The sequence below is a fragment of the Manacus candei genome, unplaced genomic scaffold (assembly GCF_025592945.1).
Source record: "Manacus candei isolate 608988 ecotype Guabito, Panama unplaced genomic scaffold, ASM2559294v1 h1tg000036l, whole genome shotgun sequence".
NCBI lineage: Eukaryota > Metazoa > Chordata > Aves > Passeriformes > Pipridae > Manacus > Manacus candei.
Genome location: NW_026138084.1, coordinates 1,802,698 through 1,827,251, shown reverse-complemented (window position 1 = coordinate 1,827,251; position 24,554 = coordinate 1,802,698). Strand labels below are relative to the sequence as shown.

Genomic DNA, 24,554 nt, shown 5'->3' with positions numbered 1-24,554 from the left:
CAATCCCACTAAAATCCAGGAGGAGGACTCCAGTTATCCAGCTTTCAATCAGTTGTGTAACACAAACTGAAGTGCCTTGGTGATTGTTGGAGCAGCTCCTTGTACGAGCTGACACAGAAACTAAGGTCACATGGAAAAATATGACACAGATCCATTAATCTTTATGGTCAGTGCCTGCCAGTCCAGATTCTGGATATTTTGGGGTAGTTAAGCCCTAACTGAGTCTCACTGCAAGATCCTGGTGTGACAGAGCCATTTCTGGAGAGGAAACATTACAAAGCTCCAAAGCCCTAAGACATTATGTTGAGAACAGCAACACCAAACACCTCTGCAGATCAAGGCTTTTCAAGAAAGGGGGATGAGAAAAGAGATGAGATGTCAGCTGCTTAATATTGCTGACACAATGACTTCCAGGTCTCTAAATGGGGTGTTTAAAGAGGCAGCAGTACCTCCCACAAGCCAACTTTGAGTCCCCAGTGGAATTACACACACAGAAACCACGGCCAAGTTCAGTTCCACCCTCAGTATGTGCACACACAAACCAACAGATCAGAAGGTGAAGTATCCTTATGATGTGCAAAACTTAGGGAAAAAATAAAAACATGTTGTTTACCATAGCACCAGGATATTGAGATGCACTCAAAGAATACAAGGAACAAGAGACTCATTCCGCTGGCAGAGTAGTAGTCAAAAAGCTTAAACACATAGATTCCACCCTGAAATATATAAGAAGGGAGCATTAAAAATATAGTAAGGACTCCAATTTCAAGATAGATTAAAATGTAAGCTACAAAATAATGGTGGTGAACAGGCTAGGGATATATTAGTGTAAATTAATTAAAGAGAAAGGGTTAAAGTTTTAGAAGGCTTGAGGTCAAAGATTAGGATTGCTGCCAGAATCTAATTAACTGGTTTAATTTCACTTCAGTACTTTTTGTTTAATAATTCAATCATTCCCCTCAAATAGTTTGCAATCTAGGAGCGATGTCAACATCCCCAGCTGCCACTTTTTGGACTGTAAGTGTGCAGAGATGTGCATTTTTTTGTCACCTGAACCCTGCAGCACACACCTCATCCACAGACCACAGGCATTTCACACTTACAAGTTCATGTCTGCTGCCTGAAATCTGTCTACAGTGTGGAGGGAGGATCCCTGAACTTCAGTGCAGGGATTCTGTATGTCAGACACGGATCCCAGTGCCCCCCAGCACATACCTGAGTGATATTGGACAGCCCTATCAGGTAGGAAACAATGCACACGAGAGCGATGAAGATTTCCCTCCGGTTGCGCAGTAACTTGGGAAATTCATCCACCAAAGCTGTTATGAATCCTTCCACAGTGCAGAACTGCAGGGGAAGGTGGACAGAAATACAATGCAATGCACTGCAGGATTACATTTAGGGGAGGAGTTTTCAATTGTACCCATCACTGGCCTAGGGCTGCACCCATTCAACGATAAATGAAAATTCACTTGGCTTCGGGGGAAGCTGTGCTCCTGAAAATCCATGTTTCTCCCCAAAAAGATCTGTGCCAAAAGATTTCCAGCTTGGAAAACACTCAGAATTCCAAACTATGAACTATGGCATTTGCTCTGTGAGCAGAAAGTGCTCTTTCTTCTCATCAAGATGATACACCTACAGTTGAGGGATTTGACTCCTTGGTCCTACAAAAATCACTTCTTCTGTATGTGATTTACTCACATATATGAAAGACAACAGACACAGAAAGTCTAATCAGATTGGTGCATCATGGTGAAGGTTAGAGGCACGAGATTGATTCTCATATGTAATAAATCAAACGTTATTTGTATCCCCAGAAAACATTTTTGCCAAGGATGTGCCCTCCAAACAGAAAGCATGGTCACACTTCAGATAAATAAAGTGAATAAATGTATATATTCAGATATGTATATATTCAGACAAATTTATCACTATGGCTGAAATTGTGAAAACCAGAATGTACGTAAAGTTTTATTAATTTTCAGCAGTGCAATCAGAATTCAACCAGTAGTTACAGCTCCTGTAAATTACAGTGTATGAAACGTTTCACTGACAGACAGAAAATGCAGAAAGCATGACAGCCTGTAGATATATATTCTTTTTAATAATATTAGACTATCTTCCTCAGCTCTTAGTTGCCTAGAGACAAGTTCTTTCAAGAATATTTTTGACCTAATTAATTTCTCAGCAGTTTCCCCCCAGATTGAGCAATAGGTTTTAATGTCAAGCCTGAAGCTCACTGAAAGACAAAGAAACAGAAAATATAAATGTTCAACTTCCTTTCATCTCCCAGGATAAAATGCCCTCTTGGTCTTTTTGTGTTTTGGTTCACAGTCTGAAGTCAGCTTGGATTTACAGAAAATGATGGATTTTTCTCTACTGAAAGACTATGAGGGTGTTAAGCCAGTAAATCCCATACTCCTTGATGTGCTGTGAAGGCTGTGCTGAGAACTGTGAGGTGCTGGTTTGCCAACTGCAGCTGATGGCCAGAAGATTAAAACATTTGCAAGGACTGGTCACACAAAGATGACCAAACAGTTCAGAAGGCAGGAGGCACTTCCCAAAGTCCTCAAAGTATGCTTTGCAAAATAAGGCAGGGTGCTCTCCTTGGTGCTGACAGGATGGTTGTTACCTATATTAAAATTAGTACTGATTATCAAATGCTTTTGTTGAACCTTGCTTAGTCCTTTCTAAAGGGTTTTATCTCATGTTGTGGGGTTGTTTTTTTTTTTTTTTCATGTCACAATAAACATTTTAAATGGTTCCATGACTTAATGATTTAATTGTTTAATCCAGACATTCTGGAGAATATCTTATTTGGATTTGCAAAACCCCTAGGCTGTGCCTTCCCACACATTTCCAGCTGTCAGATACCTTGTACAACCTTGCTAAATCCTGAACCAACAAATCCTTACCATTGGAAAGTGATTCAGAACACACCAGGACATGGAATGTCCTCAGTAACAACCCCACTGCCCAGTGAATTTGCTCCAGACATTCATAAGCTTAAAATGTGTGCTGCATCTTTTTGCTCCAGTAAGTTCTTTCAGCAATATTTGTGGCATCTAAATCTTGTAAAATATGTCCCAGTGCCTCCTACATAGCTGAACATTGCAAAGGTATATTTAATATCGTGATTTAACAGTGAATATTTCAAAGAAAAGTTCCTTTTGCCTGCACAACAAATTTTCTGCCCATTTTACATACGTTTCCGACAGTCTGTAAAAACAAAAAAAGTGTCTTAACATCATTTTTTTACTATCCCAGGGTGCTGGAACCTTGGGTTTTTCCTCAGTTTTTTCTTTGTGTGATTATTTCAGAAACCTTTCTGCAGAGTACACAGGGACAGGGCAACCTTGCACAACACAGCTGCAGAAAATGTGTCTGGTTTATTCATTTTCACACCAGTTTTACCTGACTGTCAATCCCGAGCATGAGCAACATGGAGAAGAACAGTATTGCCCACAAAGGAGAAATTGGTAACTGTGTCACTGCTTCTGGATAAGCCAGAAACGCCAGTCCAGGGCCTGGGAGGAGAAACAGGAGAGAAAACATCAATGTGATGGGTTGGTGCTGGGATTCTCTGCTCCTGTGGGTGACAAGTTTGAGGTTTATTGGAATGGCCCAGCCATGGATGCAGCACCTGACCAGGGATTTCAGCCCATCAGTCTTCACTGAGAGGGTGGTGCTTGTACCTTGCTTTTAAAATGAACCCACCAAAATAAACAATCAAGAAAAAAAAACATCCCCCAAAACCCCCAAACCAACCAACCAGAATACTGGATACAGTTCAGAAGCTGCTCCTGATTGACACCTTTGTAAAGCAAAGGCAGGGAATGTTATCCTTGGCTGGGGTTACATCTTCCAGCTCTCTCTCCCCTCAAGCAGTTATTGATAGCTGTGATCTTCTGCTTTGCACCAAGTAGTTCAGAAGAGAAGCAAAGACATCTCAGGAAATGAAGACACTTTTCAGACACTTTCCTGCTATTCCATTTCGTGATTTATCTTAAAATACACATTTTAATAAACTATATAGCTGTGAACGGGCAAACTTTTTCACTGGTGTTCCTGCTAACTGCTGAGGGGGGCATAGTGTTGGAAGGAGGATATAAATTAGTATTTAGAAAGGAGCTCTTTTTGTTCTCATAGCATAGCTGGAAAACAGCTGATGTCAGGTTAAGAGGGAAATCTGTAGCAAACTAAATAATCACAGAAATAAAGTTCACGTGCCTCATCTAAGGTGGGTCTCTGATTTTTCAGTTCTCACTAAAAGTCTGAATGTGGTAAGTGCTTGGAACAAGGACTGGCATTAGCACTAGAATTGTCAAACTCAGTGCAATGAGGAGTTTGAAGCAATTATTTGCTAGCGAGAGCAGATATGATTGGAAAGCCTTCCAAATGGCACTGCTAACAGCAAAATAAACTTCAAATAAATATGTTAATTTTGCTCTCTTACACATTCCACAGAAACGCAGCCACAGCTTTTAATAATATCATTTGTTTTAAAAAGTTGTATAAAAGATGGCAAAACAACCTATCTTGTAGGGGCTAAAATGAAGCACCAGCTTCTGAGCTTGCCAGGAGAAATATAAGCCTTAATTAAAGAGTCAGATTTTCAAATATCCTTTGCAATTAGTGCAATTAGGAGGTCATGGGCATCTTTCAGAAGTCTGTTATCTTAAGTACCTTCAAATGCACTTAGGAGCTTAATAGGATGTAAAAATGTTGTTCTGTTTGCAGGTGTGGCCTTTCTACAGTTATATCTGTATCAAATACATAAATCCAAAAAGCTTATTTCACACACCACTGCCTTTCCAGAGCATTTTTTTGATAACAGCTTATGCCATCATCATTTTGTACCTAATTTCTTTGGATGTGCAGCTTATTGAAGATTATTTTTAGGGCTTAAATTCTCTACTTTCCTAACTAAGGGAATATTTCACCAATGTTTGCTAGGATAGTTAGACATATTTTGTCCACCAGTGACTTCCAAACAAGCTTTCAGTTATCAGATCCCTCCCTGTGGCCAGAACTGCTAAGTGAGTATCTGGTGCACCAGCTGGGTTAGGGCAACCATCTGCTCTGCTGCTTTAAGCTTTTTCATCTGGAAGACAGTCAAGAAACTGCAAAGAATAGCATAATCCTTCCATGGACATCTCACTGCCCTAAATAAAATGACTTTCATAATAAAGGGTTCCAGAAAAAAAGCTGCAGGTCTGAACTGTAGGTGAGAACTGCATCTGCCTCAAAGGGCTCTCAGCCTTTGGAAAAGGAATTTAAAACCTAACTGAATTTGAAAATATTGGCTCAAAAAAACCACCCCATAATGACCACCATTCCTCCTGGAGTTATATTTTAAGAATTCCAGTAGCAGGAGGCTCATAATTTGATGTCACAGCCAAGCACTGAAGCAGCAAACTGTGCTGCCACCTCCTGTAAACACATTCCCTGTAATCCCAGTGCTCAGCAGCATTCCTTGTGTCAGCCCAGGCTCATCACTGCACTCCAGGGCCTGGGAGCACCAGGCAGCTGGACATGAAATGACCTTGCTGGTGCTGCCCAGAGAGGTTTGGAACGATGCTCTGCCTTTTGCAGCCAGACTGAAGGGACAGGGAACTTCGAGGGAGGGATTTTGGACAGTTACAACGTGGTTACAATGTGGATACAACGTGCAAACGAGAAATAACTGATGCCACTGCACCACTCAGGGAAAAATATATTGGATACCTGATGCTGCAACATCTGCAATAGGCCTCTTTGTGACATTTGCCATGAATCCAACGATGGAGAAGATGACAAAGCCAGCAAACATGCTCGTGCATGAGTTTATGCAGCACACAATGATGGAGTCCCTGAAATAAAGGTAAAGCACTTTAAAGAGCGGGGAAAGAAAATTGTCTTTGCTTCTTCCTGGGAAAAGATTTCGTGATTTAGGATTTCACGGTTTGGCTTCCATTTCATGCTGGGTAAATCATACTGTCTCTCCCATTAGTGTAAATGCAGTTATACATCTTATCCCTAGTCAGATATGACATTTAATATTCAACTACTACACTTTATTTCAATGATCTAGTGCACAGAAAGACCGAATCCAGCTCCAGCTGAGACAGGCAAGTGCCACTGCAATATGTGCAGTCATCTGCTTACCTGTAAACATTATTGTGGAAAGGGTTGTAACTTCCAAGGGCAATCAGTGAACCAAGACCCAACCCGTAGGAGAAGAAAATCTGTGTGGCAGCATCCAGCCAAACCTGATTGCAGGAAATAATTTTTTTAAAAATCTGTTTCTGCACTTGAGGAGCAGGTCATATGTCTGAAAGGGGAACAGTTAGCAGTGAAACTTTTGTTCACGAGGGTTGAATATTTACCTCAGAGTCTGAAAGTTTACTGAAGTTGGGAGTTATATAGAATAAAATGCCTTCCTTTGCTCCAGGCAGTGTTACACCACGGAAGAACAAGATAAGCAGCATAACATAGGGATAAGTAGCAGAGAAATAAACAACCTGATGTGAAGAAACAAGACATGGTAAGTATGGAAGGAAGAATGATCTGTGCTTGTTAACACTTCAGAACATACTGCTCCCTGAAAACCTGTAACAGCAACTGAGGCTGACTCTTAAAATTGAAGCATTTATCAGTGGAAAAGCTCGATGTGGGAAGGGGAGTGCCTGCTCTAGAATTCCCTGAAGACCATGTCTAAAGGCAGGTGGCTCTTGCCTATTTTCCTGAAGGTGGAATATGGTAGATTAGGATATTTTCACATGAGGGGCTCACACTTTTTTTTTTTTTTTGTATTTAAATTTGACAAGGGGAAGTCCCAAAAGCACAAAGATCACGGCACCAGCACCCTGCTCGTAAAACAACATCTGTCTGCTTATTTTTCCCACTCTCTTCTCATCTATGTTATGATACACAGCCTCCCACTCCCTTGCCTTTTCAAAAACCTAACCAAAAAAAGACACTACAAATTCAGACTCCAAAGGCAAAAAACAGCCTTCTTATTTTTCATCTTTGTAAAAGGAGAAACAAAATGGCTTGGTCTGAGCTCAGCTAGGCCATGCTCAAATGCTGCTTGAAGTGGGTCACAGTTACAACCATCTTGTCAAAATTCAACAGCTCATTCTTTCAGTGTGAATAAAATCCTAGTCCTCTGCACCAGACCTGAGGTCTTCTATCCCAGCACTTCACTTGGGTTAGAATCCTCATGGCTGCAGTTTTTTATTTCCCCGAGATTTCTTCCTGCCATTTTGCCCTTTCATTCCTGGAGAAAGGTCTGTCAATAACATGATTTCCTTTAATTCATTAGTAAATTCTATTTTGCACTCAGCAACCAGCCAGACCCCCAGAAGCACAGCATGAAGGCAACAACCTCCTACATCTCTCATTCAGTACCAGGAAAGGAGGGAGTAGCTCTTCCCAACACTTCCTCGGGTATCAAAGCCCAGCAGGAGCTGTGCAATAAATGTATGTTTCTCACTGAAGCCAAAATATTGAATCCTCACTCTATTGCCACACAAAGTAGCTGTAATATCCATCCCAGGAACCAGCAGTCACATTTTCAGCCAGTTTTTATACCTGGCAAAGCCAAGAAGTCTGTAAGTGAGCAGAGCATCTGACTGTGATCAGCCCTAGGTGCAGAGGAGCCAGCTCTTTCAAAAGCATGGGCTGTATCAGTTCAAGAAAATAGAAATTAAATCCTTCACGGAGATATGCCAGCGAAACTCTCCCCAGCGCCTCTTACCTCAGGAATTTTAAGAATATTTGACTAAAAATGGGCATTTTTAATTGAAAGGTGTTTACAGTACTTTTTAGTCTTACCTTTCCAGTCCAGCCTACCCCCTTCCAGATACAAAAATACACCAGAATCCAGGCGATTGCCAGAGTAATTGCCAGTGGCCATCGGATTTGCCCTGGCTTTTCCAATCCATCAGTCATTTGGTGCATGTTGCGTCTGGAACAATCCAAGAGAACGGTTTATTTGGCAACTGGTTCAGAAGATATTACATGGATGACAACAAGCTGATCCTTGCACATGCACAGCAATGAGACAGAGAAAAATGACCATCTTACTCCCAGAATTCCACCACGGCACTTGTCATGTTGGTGGTGTTGGCTAAGGTGTAATTGGAGAAGCAGTGGTCTGTGTTCCAGGGGTTCTCACAGTGTTTCCAAGGAAGAGTCTGTTCAAGAAGGAGAAAGAAAAAACCTGAAGTCAGACACTTTTTAAGCAAAGCATTAACTCAGGTATCTCCCTCTTTACTAGAAAGGACAGCTGAGTGGAGAACTGAGCTCCCTGGGGCACTGGGCCTGCCACAAAAGTTATTTAACTTCATATCAGTTGTGTGAATCAGATATGAAAATATTTCTCCCTTTCTTTAACGTATCAGCCCAAATGCTCTGGGGTCTGAGAACCTCTCAGCACGAGAGCATATTGAAACAGCATAAAGGACCTCCTGCAGGGTCTGTTACCTCCTGTTGCACAAGAGGAGATAAAGGTGTGATGGTTATTGATCAGAGGTTATCCCCTCAGGTCAGGGGATAATCAGAAAAAGGTAAACTTTCTGTTTTCTACATGTATTTTCTGTATGTTTCCATTACAACTTTCAGAAGTTCTGAGGAGCAGAACCTCTTTCCACATCTTATCCATCAGAATGAACCTCTTTAGCACACAACTTAAATATCCTTCTGATGGCAGTTCTTGAAAAATCCTCCTACAGAAATGTTATATCAGGGCATTGCATGTTTTATATACAAGAATAAGAGGTTTCAAAGGAATCAGAAGTCAATATTCATTTAACATGGACCTGAACACCACTTCCAGACTATGACTGTCCTTTCACATCAATAACAATTCTGAGGATAACAAAGAAGAAATGGTGCTGTCACCCCCAGACAGCAATTAATGCAAAATTTGGTCAAGGGATAATTTTTTAAGGCCGAGAACAAGCCAGCATGAACAACATTTATAGCAGAGACAATTGAACAAAGATGCATTAATTATTGAGACTTATATAAGAGTACTTCCTCAGATGGCCAAACCCCACAAATCAGACAAGACTTACTCAGCTGATGAATCACCCTTGAAGGGGGGAAAAAAAAGGCAGCTAAAAATAAAGCAAACAGGAAAGAAAACAAAGCGAAAATAACAACAGTGAATGGGAGTTCAGAGCTAATCAAATCACAGACCTCCCATTCCATGGGGATTTCTTTAATAAACCATATTGCAGTGATACTATTTCCCAAAGAAATACTGTTTGTGTGGCTGCTACTGAAGGAAAAATAAAAAATTAATTATACACTAGAATTTTTCTGGGGGGAATAACTGGCCTATGGGCACAAAGGGGTCTTGGTGCTCTTGGTGGCATTGCCAGGGCAAGGAGTCTGAAATCTGAGCATGGCTTGAGGCTGCCTGGCAGGGAAGGAGAGGAGTAAGCAGGGATATTGTGATTAAATGGCAGAGGCAGGTGAAAATAAAATTAAGATGAGGAAATTTAAACAAATTGTCAAGAAAATGCAAGAAAAGAGCTCCAAAATAACCTTTTATTAATATTACTCCGCTGACATTCTTGAAATAGAAAGTTTTCCTCACAGTTTTCTGTTCTAAACTTCTTTGTGGAGGAAAAAAATTTAAAAAGGGATATTTTTAAAACAGTTTTTCTTAGAGTAAGAAATAACATATCCTACAGAGTTCTATGCATGTTGTGCTAACCTCACACATTTATATTGAGTCAGATTACTCAGGTATCTCTATATCACTTTGCTTTACATTCAACAAAAATTCCAAATGCCTTCTGACACACACACTTACAGTGGTAAAGGAATTATATAGGTAGTATAGGGCCCATGAAATAATCACAATGTAGTAAATATTTAGCCAAAAGGAAAGGACTGCAGCAGCCAGGCCCACACCTGTAAAGAAAACAAAGAGAAAAAGAAAATAAGAAACTTTCAGTAATGTCTGTACAAGCATCAACTGAAGAGCTGCAGTTCAGGACAAATACAACGTATGGGGCAGACACCATTTACCAGGTAAAATTTTAGCAGTGTCATTCCAAGGAGGTCATTTCTTTGGGTGATGGTTCAGTCACCCATAAATTTCATGCCAGTGTCCAGGTCTCTGGGTGGTGCAGTCACACACCCGCTGTTGCTGAGATTTTACTGGCGATTTTTACTGCCAGGAAAATGAGCTAAATCATCTCATTCCCTGAAACATCAACCCCACAGAAACTCGTGGGAGATGCACACAAACTGAGAATGTGTCACAAGACCAGCTGGCCATTCAGGACACGGATCAAAGGACTTGATGCTGTTATGGCATCTCAGATTTAAGAAATGGCAGAGTTCCACACTGAAGGGTGCTTTGTTTTCTGCTCCACATGGAGACTTCAGGGGGACTTTAAAATATTCCAGCTGGTGACAGTTGCCCCAGACATCAAGGAGGAGGAAGTGCTCCCAGTAATAAGCGTAATGTAAAGCAAGGTCTGTACTAACCCCCACCAACAGCAGGAACTCAAGCAAAAACACTTCTCTGTGAGAAACAATTTAACCTCTCTGGGTTTTCCCAAGACTAAATTTCCCAGAACAAAATTCAATCTAAACAAACTTTCAGCTCACCCTGTGCTAATTGTCAGCCCTACTGTGTGAAGTAATTTGTAACTCAGTGTGCAACTGGCTCCTCTGCTGGTCCAGAAATCAGCTTAGGAGTTCTGAAGGGCCAAAGGATTTGGGATTTGAAGGGTGAAAAGCATAGTTTGGGAGGTTTGTAGGTCCATGTGGAATCTACATCATAACCCTGAGGTTCTAGCAATCAAACCTCAAATCAGCTAAAAGTCCAAGTATGGAGTGAGCTTGTCTTAAGAAATTCAGCATGAAATTGCCATCTCTAAAGTGCCTGGCTTTTGAATTTCAATAAAAAACAACAGGGAATACAAAGCTCTGCGACCTCAGACAAATATACCAAAGTTTACCAAAGGAACAGTTCCACATCTACTCAGACAATGGATTTAATACGCTGTTTTTAACACTCTTTATATGTTCCTATAAAAAGATCTCCAAAATTTTTGAAGTTCCAAAATAAGTTTGTTGAGGTTCTAATGCCTAACTCCTGCTATTTCGAATGGGGAATGAATAACACCCCGTTTCATGTTTCAAAATTGTCAGTCACACCTCAGAAAATTAGTGTTTTCTGTGGAAAATTATGGTTTAATAAAAATATGGAGGCATCAAGGAACATCCTTGCTCTGTCACTCTGTGCACCTTCTGCAACTTAGAAACAAATGAAAGGTAGTTCAAATTCATACTTTACCTTTGAACATTGGAGCCAATTTCCACACTCCAAGGCCTCCTATAGATGTGTATTGACCCAGGGAACACTCCAAAAGAAACAGCGGCACTCCAGCAAAAATTAAAGTAAGAAAATAGGGAATCAGGAATGCACCTGAAAATAAATAAGCAGTCTGTTACTGTTGGGAAAAACACAACTGAGTTTCCACTGTTTCCATCCCTGTTATGTATGAAAAGAAACCCACAGGTTTTTTTCACTTCAGTGTAGCTTTCCAAAAAAGTTAGTGGAAAGCACATGTACACTTCTAAAACAGTACTCCAAGAGTTAAAAATAAGGGGAAAAACATATCTCTTCATCGTTTAAATGCTTTCTGTTTAAGTAAAAAGCTAAAATCCAAAAGGCTGTGTACTTTGTTGCCTTCATCTATCACAGATAACATAAAGCCTTTAACCAGCACTGGCTGCTTTCCAGCTGGAGTCAGCCTTTTATGGGGAGCTCAGAGCCATTATTACGAGCTGTATTCAATCTTCCCAAAAACTCAGTCCAAAAGAGAGGGATCTGAAGGGTTGGTTGGAGGGTAATGTGCTTTAGTTCTGCTCTGACACTTTATGCTCTTTTAAGTGCAACTGCCAGCTAGAAGTTAGCAAGAACTTCAGGGCAGACCTCAAAGCAGAGCACCACACTCCAAAATGGCTCCAGCCCTCTTGGACAAGCGTAAAGCAAACAAAAAAACCCAAATCCCAAATCAAAACCACCTATAGAGATGAAAAAGCTATTCAAATCAAGCCCTGGTTTGCTGATAATTTTATGGTGAGTCCTAATGCAGAAATATCTGGAGGAGACTGAGGGGAGACCTCACTGCAGTTCCAGCTTCCTGGGCAGGGGCAGAGGAGGGGCAGGGACTGAGCTCTGCTCTGGGGGGACCAGGGACAGCAGCCAGGGAATGGCTGGAGCTGTGTCAGGGCAGGCTCAGGTTGGATCTCAGCCAAAGGTTCTTCCCCCAGAGGCTGGTTGGGCACTGCCCAGGCTCCCCAGGGCAGTGGGCACAGCCCCAAGGCTGCCAGAGCTCCAGGAGGGTTTGGATGATCCTCTGGGGCACAGGGTGGGATTCTTGGGGAGGGTCCTGTGCAGGGCTAAGTGTTGGACTCGGTGATCCTTGCGGGTTCCTTCCAACTCAGTAGATCCTGTGATTCTGTGAAATATATCAGAGGTTGTAACAAGGAAAAAGCAAACATACCTCCACCGTTCTTGCCACAAAGGTATGGAAATCTCCACACATTCCCTAAGCCAATGGCGTAACCTACACAGGACATAAGAAAGTCAAATTTTCCTTTCCAAGTGTCTCGGTCCGGAAGATCCGTCTTCTTCTTCTGCACTTTTACTACCAAGGTCTTGGGCTTGTCATTGGTGATGGAAGCGTCGACTTCCGTGGAGATCTGTCCGTCCGCCACTTTGGTTCCGTTGGTGGCCATGTCTCTGGGCTTGGCGGGCGAGGCTCTGGCGGCGGCCGGGCGGGAGATTTCAGCACCAGTCCACGTGGACAGCAGCTTTGCGGCTCGTGGCGACCCACCGGGGCAGCGACGGCGTCAGCAGGAAAACCCCCACGGCCCCGACCCCTGGAGAGCCGACACAGAGTCCTCTACTGGCGTCCGGGCTGCTCTGCAAGACACGAGGTCACAGCGCTCAGCTTCGCTTCGGCGACTCCAACACGCGGAGCCGAACAACACCGCGCTCCCCCGAGAGCTTTGCGACCCCCGTGTCTCGTGGAAGGGCTTGGCTCTGCCCTCTGTGTAGCTGCAAATATAAGTATTTAGTTAGAAATCGTCAGCCACGGAATTTGTGTGGTTTAGACCAAGCGTTTTGAAAGGAGAGCGCTGGCCATGGAACTCACGTATTTTAGCAAGGTTGGGAGCTTACTGAAACAATAATTTATTGTTTCTTGGGAAGGTTCTTTACAGGCAAGAATTTTGATAATAACAGAGATGGCTGCTTGCACCTGTGAAGAGATTGATAAAAAGTGATGAAGAAGACAAAACAGAGACTGGGTTTAGGCCTCGAATCAGTTCCAGAAAGTAGGAAACTGTGCCAGAACCAAGGAGGCAAGAGAAGAACAGAGCAAGAAAGACATCCATGCCTGGCACCAGGGATCACTTTATGACCTTGAAAGCAATTTGATAGGTGCCTACAGTGGGTGGAAAATGGGCTGGAACAGGTGAGTTAATCCTTGAATCTGTAATTAGAGAGTTGTATAAAGTTATAAAACCTGTGTGACTCCCTGTGCATCTTTTGGGATTTTTTCTGATGCGCTCAGCACTCAAATAAATGTATCTTCTTTTTAGCTTTCTATACTCAAAACGAGTCTAGAGAGTTTCTTCCCCAACTTTTCGGCATCAACTGGCATTCTAGACAGGATGAGCAGCTTCTGAACATCGAAGGATTTGCGGGGTGTGGATCTTTCCAAGCCAGCACTGAGTTAGGCAGGGTTTGTTCTTATTGTCTCCGTAGGATGCAGGGCAGAATCAACATAGTCCCCCTAAAATAATCTCCATGACCCAGTCATTACATTTTTCCCTGTAGATCTCTTATGATTCTACAGAGAAAAAAATAGCAGTTGCCTCCTTTAATGGCGGATTAATAGTGAATTTAAAAGCTTCACTTATCTAAACACTTTTCTCTAAAATGCTCCCAAAGGAATTAAACAATAAACCAGATCAAGCCACAGGACTTAATCCAGGCAATGATGTCAAGTTTTACATGTGGTTATAATTAGCCTAAGTTACAGCCAAGATGACAGGTTGCAGTGATCACTCCCCAGTTTTGGTTTCTGACTGGGGTTGCCTTCTTGCAGCTTTTCAAAAAATACTGCCAGTTAACTGCTATGTACATTTTCAAAATCTAAATAAAGGAAAAATCAAGGAAGCAAATATGCATTATGAAAAATGAGCTGGGATATTTCAGTCAACTCTGAAACATGTGTGGCTCCCACAAACCTCGGCAGCCCTGCTTCAACTTGGAAAAAAACAATGAGATAGTGCTTTTACATGTCTACTGTGAGCCCACCCACAATCAATTTACTGTCTAGTTCCTCTTAATAACTCCTTTTTCCATAACCCAGTCCAGTCCTCAAACTAGAGATGCCACACATGAAACCCTTGCAGTGTAAAGCTGCACCTTGTGGCAATGTTGCCAACGTTGGTCATGAGGTCATGCAAAAATCAACAGTAATTTTAATTACAGATTTGTGCCAAGGAAGATTGGGATTATCAGCCATTCACTTCTAATAGCAAGTTATGTTAAAAAAACGTAAAAAAACCCATGTAAAGGCTGTGCTTTCCTTCAACTTCTCATTTCAGATCTTTGCATGATTAAAATGCTTGTTATAAGGCCACATCCAACAATTAAAAAAAAAGGTTTCGGTTGAAAGCTGAAGAAGAATCAGCTGAAGGTTTGCTGAGATGAGGAGAGAACAAGGATCCTCTCTGTTCCACTTCAAGATGGGACACAAGCAGGGAAAATCCATGTATTTGCTTTCACATCCTCACAAGTCCTTGTGTGTGCAGGGAGCTCCCCTCCGTAAAACAGGGGAACCAGTTTTCTGTATTTTGATGCAGGCCTGTCCAAATTTGTGTACCAATAACCACCATTTCTGGCCGTGGTCAGCAGTCTGAGCACTTCAGGCAGTGCAATTCCCAAGTCAGGAGGAAACAAGGATCATTGTGTGGGCAAAATACAGCTCCCGTTCTTCGAGGTGTGGATTGAGAGCGCCTCGAAACTTGGACCTCCCCATCTGCATGGCCATCGTGGCTGGAGCAGCCAACTCCAGGGGTGCACCAACAGATGTGCAGTTTGCCAGCACCATCTACTGATGAACATCCAGAACTGAGCCACTTTCAAGTGGCTCTTTTCAGCCAACGCAGCCTCCATGAAGCAAAAGACAGTCAGAGTGTCTCAGTACTTTTACCAACAGTCCTGTACTAGATTGGACTTGTTATTGTAATTTACATTTGGGCTGTGCTTTATCATCATCAGAGCTTCCAAGTACTGCAAGAGGCTGAGTCTGTTGAGGATGAGTTGAAAAAAACCACCAAAATGACATAAATTCCCCCTCAAATAAACCAACACTACATGGATATATATATATGTATATATATATGTATATCTCTTGTTTGGTTCATAATGAGGGAGAAATTCATCCTCACAGCTGGCACTGCAGGCAAGGATCTGTGCTGGATCTGAGAGCTGAACAACCAAGCCAAGAGGAACATGGGTTGAATAATAAGGATTCAGCCCCTCATATCTACAAACAAGCCTGACCTTGCTGATCCAGCCCTCTCAGGCTCTGGAGAGTTCTGAGTGTGCTCTAAAGCCTCTGCTGAATGCAGTGAGTAATTTAGCCCAGTGCAAGACTCCATGAGAAAGACAAACAAGTGGGTTAGCTAGAAAATCTTTGTGAATAAAGCAAAGAACCTGCTGGAGGGAGGAGCCCAGACCTATTTCAGGCTGAGACTTCACAAGACATCCCAGCACATCAGCATCCAGGGTGAGGGGAGACTGGCAGGCAGCTGGGGTTTTTTTTACGAAAAGACATTGAAAGCAGTAGTTCAGGTAATCATATGTGGAGATGTGCTTAACTGTGTCACACAGCACAACCTTTGGCAAACACCCCGTTGCACACACCACAAGTATCCAAAACATCAGCAGTGGCACGACCAGAGACCCAGCAGAGGCTCCTTTTGAGAGGATGGAGGTGGGGACTGACCAGTTTTCACCTGTCCTGCTCTACCACTGCTGGTGCCATTATTCCACCCAGAAACCACACTGTAGGTTTTACTGGCACTGGGATCAGTGTGGGTTGGCTGTGCATATATAGGGTAATGCAGCAAAACAGCATGAAACAATGAAAAAATACATCAGTTCCCTAAGCCTGAAAGTAGACATTTTTCCACGTTATGAAAAATAATTTTCCCCAAGCCTAATAAATAATAATAATAAATTACAACAGTAGAAGTAGAGTCTAACCTCCAATCCACACTCTTGATATACAGCAGTACTTCAAACACTAGGACTTAGTACAACAATCTAGAAGAACTGGCAGTGCAGCAGTGAAGATACTCGGTACACGCTCTCTAATCAGATTAGGCAACATCCCTCAGCACTGGGATTTAAATTTAAAATTGCTCTGACATGGAATGGGACAGAAAGACACTTATGTAAGCTCTGTGGGCAAAGCCTGGGCAAAATGCAATACAAATTGCAGTTGTCAGCCAGCAGAGCAGGTACGACACTCGCTGAGCAGCACTGGCTTTGTGGGATGGAGATGGAGAGATCCATTAAATAAGTCGGTCTTTGCTCCCCCAGTTCCTTCACGCCAGCACTGAGAGTGTTAGGAAGGGCACAGCAGTTTCCCACCACATTCCTCAATGCACAATAGAGCTTCCTTGACTTCAGTCACTAGGGCTGCTCAGCCAAGAGCAGAAAGCCCTCTAAATCAGGGGTTTGGATACCATGTGGTTGTCCCGCAGCACCACCACATAAGAGAAGAATGGCTGGAGAGAGCCAAGCACACATAGCAGCCAAGGTAATCAGCACTACCAGGGAGACTGGAACAAAGAGATTGCCACTTCAGAAAAGCATTTTTCTCTCTCCTGGGCTGCATAAAAGTGGATTTGAAGAGTTTAGAACTGGCTGCATGAAATGAAAGTGAACGGCAATATTACTATCATCTTTCACAAATTTTCTTGCTTGTGTCAGCATGTAATAGATAAATCTCTGTTTGTGCACTACCAGTTTTACAAACATTTCTTTTCATGACCAGATCAGTAACTGGGACAGTAGAAGGAAATGCATCAGCTGAACTCTTCAGAGTGGGGTGCCTGAAGTAGGATGTGGAAAGTGATTTTTAACATATCCATAAAAAAGTTAGTGTTGAGAAAATAGAACACTTCACTTGGTTACGGAATTTGTGGATGCCCAAAACTTCTGAAGAGCAGGGACCTGATACCCACTTCTGAAAATCCCAGATCTTTTGCTTCAAAGACACCTTTAAGACATCACCTAAAAAAATTCCTAACTGTACACATTTATGGAACAACACATACTTTGCTGGGAACTGCAGGATTAAACCTGGGAAAACTTACTCTTTTCTGGCACAGCTTTTTAATCCAGCTGTTCTGACAGGAAAGGTGTCAGAACCTAAACAACAGATCCCTGACACACCTTGGCCCCAAAACCTGCAAAAGGGAACGTAACAGGGCAGGTCAGGGGTAGGCTTGAAGGAGAGTTCAATATTACAGGCAAAATGCTAATATTCATCAGTAGAAGGCATGTTTTGGGCAGCAGAGAAAGCCCACATCAATTATTTCTCTACTAGCCAAAATGCAACAGTTCCAAGGCATCTTTGCCCTTCCCCACACGGGACACACTAAAAACAGGAAAAGTTCAAATTTGAGGTAGGTGTCACACGCCAGAAAGGAAACATTGGACCAAGTTGGACAAATTTTGCCATTCCAATAAGAATTATAGCCTGTTCTACTGGATGATTATGTTCAAGATTTATTCATTGTTTCATTTAGCACATCTAGACATGCCAAATCTCTTAACCAATTTCAACACTGGCTCGTAGTTCAAGCAGGATGGCAGAACCAAGTTCTGTCCAGTAAACATTTTTTGAAACAAATTTTGCATTGATGTGGAGAATATGCTCCCACCTGAGTCCAGTCCCTCAGTGTAAAGTGGTGATCCAAAGAATAACATAAGAAGGACAGAAAGGGAGTGTCTGGCTCAGTATAAAGCCTGGCAGAGGGGATCCTGTGCTCAGATTTCACACATTGCAGCTTTTTGGATCTTTGTAGCCAACCTTTCCCATTGAGAAGGTATAACATGAGATCACATCCTTCCCAGGATTGTGGGGGCACTTCCTCTCTACCCTGGTCTCCAAACCCTCCCCAAAGCAGTTTATCCAGGCAGCTGCCAAAACCAAACCGAGTCCTGAACTCGGAGCGAGGGGCCGGTTTTAAGGTCACCATAGAAAATGAGCTGAAACAAATCAAATTGCACCTTGGCAGCAGCTGGAGCCTCAGTTCTGCCGTGGCAGGGGCTGAGACATCTGCTGAGCTGCTGGTGCTACCGAGGGCCAGGTCACTGAGGAGCCAATTCCTAATGCAATTTCCTTGGTGGGGAGCCTGAGGCCAGAAGGGGGTGTGTAGGGAAGGGGGAAAGTTGCACGTTTTGAGCATCAACTTTTCCAAGGAGAAAGCCACTGGAGTGGGGAGACAGAGCTTTGTGTCAGACAAAAGCCTGAAAAGTAACAGCAAAACAGGCCAATGTTTTGGGAGAGGTCTCTCTCCTTCCCCACATGGTTCTTGGCACAATGGAGGGAGGAATACAGAAATGTGTTGGGAGATGCCAGAACTATTGTAGAATTATTTACATTGGAAAAGCCCTCTGAGACCATCATGCTCACTCATTAACCCAGCACTGCCAAGCCCACCACTAACCCATGTCCCCAGGTGCCACATCTACAAGTATTTTAAATCCCTCGGGGGCTGGTGACTCAGCCACTGCCCTGGGCAGCCTCTTCCAGTGCTCAAGAACCCTTTCAGTTAAGAAATTTTTCCTGATGTCCAATCTAAGCCCCTCCTGGTGCAACCTGAGGCCATCTCCCCTTATCCTGTCCCTTGTTTCCTGGGGGCAGAACCTGACTCCCACCTGGCTCCACCCTCCTGTCAGGGAGTTGTAGAGGGTGAGAAGGTTCCCCCTGAGCCTCCCTGGCGTGAGGGGCCCAAAACTGAACCTGTGATTGGAGATGCCTCAGCAGTGCCAGCACAGGGGACTGCCCTGGTCCTATGGCCACATCAATGCTGATCCAGCCCAGGTTCTCTTGGCATTTTCGCCCACCTGGGCACAAGTTGGCTCAAGTTCAGCTGCTGTTGACCAGCACTCCAGGTCCTTTCCTGCCAGACATCTTTCCTTCAGGCTCTAAGACATGACATGAAAACTCATCTGCTTGCTCCCAGTTCTTAGCTACCCTTAAGCAAACAAATTTTCTCTCTAGCTGCACAGCAGAGTCTGCATGTGAAGGAAAGAAACTAAATAGTTCCCTAAAAATAGTCTGTTTTGTCTCTCCTTAAAGTGTACCGGCATTTCTATAGCACTTATCCGTCTCTCATGGGAGGCATAAATTGTCACAAGAATCCAAGGAAGTTTTTAGGATGGCCACAGCTTGAAGACAGTCACACCACCACCAAGAAGGAAAACCAGCTGCTTTGTGGTTTTCCCACCTTCACGTGCAAGAATAATCCATCACTTCAAAAATAAAGAAGAAAACCACAAGCCACACAACATCACCTGAACTGTTCTTATTTCTGTGCCAAACAGAGATTCCTGATTTGATACCTGTGCAATTTCAAGGCCAAACCACAAGCATTTACTCCCCAAGTCCAGCTTCAGTTCAGTGATGAGACTTGCATCCATCTTCTGGTGTGAAATTCATTCTTGATATGAGAGATATGAAGGTCTAACCTGCAGAAAGAGCTTGTCTCTCATACAATGTTGGTATCAGGGTGCATTATGGTCAGATCCTTAAATAAATATTTATCTCTCAATCCTCAAAAACAACCTCTTTCATATTTCTTTTTAAAGAATTTACTAGCAAATGTATACCTGTGTAGTTATAAGGGATTCTGTATTTATTCTGAAAAATTTATAATAAAAAAAAATAAAAAAAAGAGAAACATAAAAGAAATGCAAGATGCAGAATCATGAAAAAAGTGCTGACCACATAGCAAGGTTATTTTTGAAAGCCAATGAATTTTGTTCTTGCTAACATCAGAGTAAGGATACAGCAAAACACACTTATACCACAAAAGCAAAATTATCCTGACAATCTTGGGAGTCTTCTTGAAGCCCATTTCAAACACTGCAATATTTTCTTATGAGCATGGAATGATTTTCCCATCTGGACCCTGTAAGATCTTTGTTCAAAATAGACAATAGATGATGGAGGAGAGAAAAAAAGGAGAGAGATGCTTTTTCCACTCATCATGGAATTATATCAAGACTAAGTAAGTGACAGCCAGTCTGTTACAAGGTGTTTATACTGACTAACACCACTTCCCAATCAATCCAAGAAACTTTAGCAAGGCTGTGGGTAGTCATATACTATCTGAGTATATTCTTGCTCAGCTCACATTGGCACAATCTGCCCCTACAACTCTACATTTACACATCACAACATTTTGGGCCAAACTTTGAACAGATTCCTAGCCATTTACAACAGAACCAAATGGCTCTTACAGTGCTGGGCACCTACTTGCTTTGGTGATTCCTACCTTATGGAATGGTGTTTTCTTTGTTGTTTCCATTGTTGTATTTCTCTGCCAATTTCTATTATTAGCTTCTAGACTGAAAACTGCAATAAAACATCATAATTACTATTTACTGCAACGACACATTCACTTCTAGCTTCCTCATAGTTAATAAGATGTGCTGTGGAGAAGCAAAGACAGCATTCCCATATTTATTTGTGCTCTTGGCTACTGGTTGTACTCCCATCCATCTGAAGTTTTATAGAGTAGGGTAATAATATAAACTACTGCTGTATAAAAATGCTTTTCCCCCATTTTCCTTTGCATTATTTGGTTATCAAACTTTAGTCCTAGTTGGTGTTAATAAGCACCTGTGTTGTGCAAACCCAAAGGCCTTCCCTGAGAGCCCACACTGTTTTTCAGTGTAGAAAATGCAACTGCCAGGGAACATGGAGAGGCTCACAAAAAGGTCATGACTGCTGACAGTCAGCATTCAGGTTAATGCTACAGCAGGTTCCAGATGCCCAGGAAATACCAGCTGCCACACCAGGCCCATCTTGGCCACAGAAACAAGCCAAATACAAGTTTGCAGTGGATTTGCTGTCCTGTGCTGAACCCACAGAAATCAACCCCAGTTCTGACTTACAGGTGCTGCCACTCGAGTGATTTGCTTCCCTCACACACCCCTTCTGCCATCCTCCCCTCTCCCCTCTGCCTGGGAGGACACAAGGGTGACAAACAGCCTGCCCCTCCACTTGTCCCCGCTGGCCCCCGTTTCGAACCTTTATTTGGTATTTGTGGAACAGTTGCCCCTATAGTTTCGGCCTTGGCCAGAGCAGATCCCAGGAGCTGCTGCAGGCAGGAGTTGGGCAGTTCTGACTTCCTGCCTTGAGGGCATTGAGCTTCTGCTGGCTCAGGGAGTTGCACAAAGACCAGTCCTTGGAGACACACCAATGCAGGAAGCCAGGACAGAAAAAGGGAGCAGCAAGTACTCAGAAAGGCAAAGTAATTTGCCCAAGCACTAGGCTGGTACAGAATTTAGAGAAGAGTTCCTTTGCGTGCCAGTGCAATCCTCTAACCTTTAATAATAATATTGCTACACTTTTCTCTTTCTGTACATGCCTCTTTTTATTTCCAGCATGTACAAATGAGTAACTATGAAAGACTTTTTGCCTCGTGGAAGCAAATAAAGGCACATAAAGGCTCCAGCAAAGATCACGGTCTCTCTCTACACAAGAAAAAAAAAAAAATAGTGTAAGAAACTGGAAGTACTGTTTGGTACTTAATTTTACCAGTCTGCTAAATTGCATGTAATTTCTCTTCCTGAAGAAGGGAATGCCCTGATATGCTACAGGCAGATCTGCACTAGGGAAAAGGGAGGAAGAAGGTGGTCCTGCTGACCCAAAACTGGTCTGCCAGACCCCTCAGCCACAGCCAGGCCTGGGCAGTCAGCACATCAGGGTTACTGGGAGCGTTAGAAACTTATGAAAACTGGCACACTGCCTAATTTATTGGGAGCTGCCATGTCCCTGAAGTAAAACATTTCCTTCGGTGAAAACACGATGTGAAAACACGATATCAAACACTCTGCCTTCCTCCTGCACACACTGCTCGAGTCTCCTGGGCTGTGGGTTTGTTTGAGGTCTGTAAGCATCTCCCATCTGTCACTGTGGCATTTTTTTTGTTCTTTAAGCATTATTGTTTTGGGCGAGAGGAGGTAGAACCATGTTGATCCACGTGTCAGAATACATCAGAAAGACCATCATTCCAGTCTGAACTTCCCATATTTAAAGTAGGCACTGACTATTGATCACCAACCCGTGAATGATTTCTGCTCTGGATCACTCCCTACATTGCACCACTACATGGAACCCACTGTTGAAGGGGCAGCAGCAGCCAAGGCAACACTACCCATTTTGATCTGTGTGTCCTCACCAAGCTTTCAAAGCCAAAACTCAAAGAACCTGAACCAAACACCCAGAATTTCGCTAGATACTCAGTGTTCCTCAACCTGTAATGTCACATGTAATTCCCAGTACTCAGTCAGGCCAAATTTAGACCAGATACTGCCTTAAAATTGATCTTTAATCTGAAAAGCCTGCTGTTAACTCTCACTGGTTGAAACAGTGCATCTTCACCATTGGGGACACGGGGGTTGGAGAGAGAAATAACAGTGTTTACTGTTCTTTTTATTAGCCTTAAAAAAATGACACAAGTTTCAATTTCATGTGCCACTATGAAACCAAAAGGACTAGAAAAGCAATTTCTGTAAAATGATGCTGAAAAAAAATTAAACCCACAAAGTTTCAAAAAACGTAAATAAGAACAGTATTTGGGCCACAAAAATACAGCATTTTTGTGGGCCATCCAAAAATACAGCTGAATGTCTCCCTGTACTCCTCCTGCCATTTCCAGTGCTTCTGATTTTGAGGGTATTTGAGTTCCTCTTAAATCTATGCCCACAAAGTGCCATGGCCAAGTTATTTTTCACGGGGTGACGTCTTGGCATATCTGAGATCAGATTTTCTCTGTGTGACTGGGCACACAGAGAATGTCACTTTTTATGACATCCAGAGTCACAAAAACACTGTGGAAAGCTTAGAGACCCACCCAACAGCCAGGACACCCACAAAGCCCCGTGCATCAGATTCAGGGCTAGAAACACATTTTGACAAACAGAGAGCTAAACGGTCCCCTTTTTTTTCAAGGTTGGGTATGTCACCTTCATGTAAGTCAAGCTTCCTTCAATTCCTATCACTTTATTGCAATTCATTTCCCCCCCCCACAGCTCCCACAAAAGCCCTTATCCAGTTTTAGCCCAACACAGGCCTGCACTTCCCCAAGCCTGGTGGAGAGCAGTCAGCTATGGCAGATGCTCTGTTTCCTAGTTTACAAACCTTTGGGCTGACAACAGCAGCTGCCAACACTGCTAATTCCAAGTGATTCTAATTTTGGTGCTGCCTCTACATTTTAGCTCGTGGCTTATTTTAAATAAGCCCTATTTTCTGAATAAGAAAAGAGACTTTACATTTGTGATTCCTACATGCAGTTATCATACACTGCAAACCAAACAAAAAAAGGCTGCAGGCACATGCACATGTTAATGCAGTTAAGACTCTTGGTAGAAGAAACTGGAAGAATCAAACCATTTTGGAGGGGATGTAGAAGAGAGGAGAAAAGCCCTGAATCTGAGGTTACCCTTTTCAGTTATAGCTTCAAGCTAAAGCCACTTTTTCTATCTGTTCTATTTTCTTTGATCCTCAAACTTCAATCCAAACCTTCAAGTTTAAATGGGATTTCATTCTGAACTAAAAGCAGTTTAAATGGAAACGAGAAATTCTCCCCCCATCTTCTCCTGCCAAATTATGAATCTGAAGCTGCAATATCAAGGTGCCTGGCAAATCTATAAAACTTTCTGGCTTGAAGTGATAAGGACAAACAATCAGGGGACTCGCTCTGAAGGTGGGAGATAAATGGAACAATTTGCTTTCGTTTCAGCTAAAAAAAAAAAAAAAGGAAATGTAACAAAAATAATAATAAAAAAAGCTCAAGATAAATCTGAGCATTTTGCAAGAGGTCACAGCAGGAAAACCAGTCATTGCCGGTTTTAAGTGATGGCTCAATTGCATTACAATACCGGCACGGCAAGGTTTCACGCCTGTCCCAAACGATTTCCAGCCTACATTAAAAGCCTGTCTCAAGACAAGCAGCGGGGTCAGAGTGTGTTCTGAAACACTGGCATCACTCTGAAAGGAACACAAGTGCGTTTAGGGTATTTTGGAGCCATGGATCCCAGCCCCAGTTCCCCTAACAACTCAGCAGCACCTCAGATCAACTTCCTGCAACTAATTGTCCTTTGAGAGGTGCAAACCTTCTCTTGTGTTCTCCATACACTCATGGTATGGAGTATTCTATTTCTACTCGTATTTGGACTTGCCACGGTAGCAGACCCGAGGTTCTGGGTG

General features: G+C 42.7%; 1 protein-coding gene across 4 annotated transcripts in view; it reads right to left on the bottom strand.

Annotated features, from left to right (window-relative positions):
- SLC6A1 (solute carrier family 6 member 1) overlaps positions 1-24,554 on the bottom strand; it is a 59,870-nt gene that overhangs the window by 6,437 nt on the left and 28,879 nt on the right. For all 4 annotated transcript variants that reach the window (XM_051793289.1, XM_051793288.1, XM_051793291.1 and 1 more), the window contains 11 exons: positions 12,522-12,943; positions 11,306-11,437; positions 9,809-9,909; positions 8,071-8,180; positions 7,819-7,951; positions 6,369-6,503; positions 6,148-6,251; positions 5,728-5,852; positions 3,415-3,527; positions 1,216-1,347; positions 614-716 (listed from right to left, as the gene is read on the bottom strand). In XM_051793289.1, the coding sequence (XP_051649249.1) occupies positions 614-716; positions 1,216-1,347; positions 3,415-3,527; positions 5,728-5,852; positions 6,148-6,251; positions 6,369-6,503; positions 7,819-7,951; positions 8,071-8,180; positions 9,809-9,909; positions 11,306-11,437; positions 12,522-12,756 (1,423 nt within the window). In that variant the 5' untranslated portion in view covers positions 12,757-12,943. The remainder of the gene's footprint in view (positions 1-613; positions 717-1,215; positions 1,348-3,414; positions 3,528-5,727; positions 5,853-6,147; positions 6,252-6,368; positions 6,504-7,818; positions 7,952-8,070; positions 8,181-9,808; positions 9,910-11,305; positions 11,438-12,521; positions 12,944-24,554) is intronic.